The following is a 2560-nucleotide window of genomic DNA, read 5'->3' as shown; positions in this document are numbered from 1 at the left end:
TATCTATTTATCCATGTTCTCTGTTTCTCATTTCCGACAATTATTTTTCCTTCTTGTTACTCTACTCTTCATTCATCCACAATTCTTGTCTCCTTTGGACTTACTTTTCTTCCATACCACTTTATCCTCTAAAATCTTCTCAAAGGATGAAAGGATACAGTGTTTAAAGTATTTTAAAATGTTAAGTAGAGCTTTCTTTGTGCTGGGTTAAGGAGGAGGCAGACAGGGGCCGAAGCAGGTCAGCTGAAGGGCTATGCGATCAAAATACTGCTTCAGTGGGAGAAGTGGAACTGGTGCAGAAGGGCGTACATTACAGCGATGCCGAAACGTGGGGAAAAGGGAGCGGTGGTCGAAGACGCGGAAGAGCCCAAGACTGAGCCAGAGGCGAAGAAGAGTAAGGCAGGAGCGAAAAAGAATGAAAAAGAGGCAGTAGGAGAGGGCGCAGTTCTGTATGAAGACCCCCCAGATCAGAAAACCTCACCCAGTGGCAAATCAGCCACACTCAAGATCTGCTCGTGGAATGTGGATGGGCTTCGAGCCTGGATTAAGAAGAAAGGTTTAGATTGGGTAAAGGAAGAAGCCCCAGACATCCTGTGCCTCCAAGAGACCAAATGTTCCGAGAACGAACTACCAGTTGAACTTCAAGAACTGTCTGGATTATCCCATCAGTACTGGTCAGCTCCTTCAGACAAGGAAGGGTACAGTGCTGTGGGCCTCCTCTCCCGCCAGTGCCCACTCATCTCTTATGGCATCGGTGAGGAAGAACATGATCAGGAAGGCCGAGTGACTGTGGCTGAATATGAGGCGTTTGTGCTGGTGACAGCCTATGTGCCTAATGCAGGCCGTGGTCTGGTGCGCCTGGAGTATCGCCAGCACTGGGATGAAGCCTTTCGCAAATTCCTGAAGGGTTTGGCATCCCGCAAGCCCCTTGTGCTATGTGGAGACCTCAACGTGGCTCATGAAGAAATTGACCTTCGCAACCCAAAGGGAAATAAAAAGAATGCTGGCTTCACTCCACAAGAGCGGCAGGGCTTCGGGGAACTGCTGCAGGCTGTGCCCCTCACTGACAGCTTCCGGCACCTCTACCCCAACACGGCCTATGCCTACACCTTTTGGACCTATATGATGAATGCGCAATCCAAAAACGTTGGTTGGCGCCTTGATTATTTTTTGTTATCTCAGTCTCTGTTGCCTGCATTGTGTGACAGTAAAATCCGTTCCAAGGCTCTGGGCAGTGACCACTGTCCCATTACCCTATACCTAGCTCTGTGACACCTCTTCCAAATCACGTTGAGCCTGGGAAATAAGCCCACCAAGCTAGCTTTAAAATTCTTACCCCCAAACTTCTTTAATAACTGCTATCTGGAGAAATCTGCATTGTATTTCCCTTCTAAACTGAATCCTTTAACCAGGCTTCTAATAACAGATGTAAGTTCTCAAAGAGGGTGTTTGTGTAGGGGTGGTGCTTTTTTCTTTTTCTTTTTTTACATTAAACAAAAGCTACTGATATTTCCTTTGAACTGTCCCTGTGAAAATAAAGAGCCATAGTTTCAGCTTTAAAAAAATAAAATAAAATAAAATAAAATGTTAAGTAGAAAACACTACCACAATAGTAACTTCTTTTTCATCTTTTTCTATTTTGATGAGTATCTTAATGTGCGTTGGTTAATACTGTAAATTAGATACAAATTGCTAGGAAGATATTCCTCCATGCTAGTGAACAGTCTTTTAACTATATTAACCACAGGTTGGAATTTATAAATACTGCAAGAGTATTTAATTAACCTATTCATATTTGGAACTGGCACATTCCGTAAATAGTTTGGCTGGATGAGTACAAGATGTTTAAGGAAGCTTGTGCTAATTATGTTGCATATCTGTGAGGGCTAAAGCAGTTGCAGTCTTTGCCTTTACATATTGTATCCTTCCTTTGTTGTATGATAGTTATACTCTAATTATGTAGAAAATATAGTTTGGTCGTATGGTTCTCTCCATTGTAGAAAGGAACTTTTTCATCTTTTTAATATTCAGAATCACATGGACTATTCCTGGAAAGTCAGCACAGCATTTATAGTCAGCATCCATAGGAAATCTTGCCTTTTGATTTCCTTAAACCTGCCTTCCACCCTTCTCTTTGCCTTGGTTTGCTCTTATCACTAGTATTGCTACCCTGGCCACACTCAGAGATTTTGTCTCTATTTCTGGACATTGTAGCCTTTCTTTTCATTAGATTCTACTCCTTTTTTAAAAAATTTTATTTTTTGGTCAAACTACATGGCATGTGGGATCCTAGTTCTCTGAGCAGAGATCATCCCTTGCCCCCTGACTTGGAACTGCAGAGTCTTAACCATTGGACTACCCTGGAAGTCCCAGATTCTTCTCCATCTTAATTCTTTCCTTAACCTGGTATATGTGCACTCCCCTACTCCTTGCCATATTTTATTAACACCTCCTTGTAAATACATCTTCTTTTGCTGACTTGTTCTCCTTTACCACTAACTGGAAAATCTCGGAATCACTTTTTAATCTATTAATCCATCAGTCTATTAATTTATTGATC

General features: G+C 42.1%; 1 protein-coding gene across 1 annotated transcript; it reads left to right on the top strand.

Annotated features, from left to right (window-relative positions):
• The first annotated feature begins 270 nt into the window (after window positions 1-270).
• LOC128055427 (DNA-(apurinic or apyrimidinic site) endonuclease-like) lies at window positions 271-1272 on the top strand. The gene has a single exon (XM_052647994.1). The coding sequence runs from the start codon at window positions 319-321 to the stop codon at window positions 1270-1272; it is 954 nt and encodes a 317-aa protein (XP_052503954.1). The 5' UTR covers window positions 271-318.
• Window positions 1273-2560: the final 1288 nt, after the last annotated feature.

Source organism: Budorcas taxicolor, chromosome 1 (assembly GCF_023091745.1).
Source record: "Budorcas taxicolor isolate Tak-1 chromosome 1, Takin1.1, whole genome shotgun sequence".
In the NCBI taxonomy this organism is placed as follows: domain Eukaryota; kingdom Metazoa; phylum Chordata; class Mammalia; order Artiodactyla; family Bovidae; genus Budorcas; species Budorcas taxicolor.
This window is presented reverse-complemented; position numbering and strand designations above follow the sequence as displayed.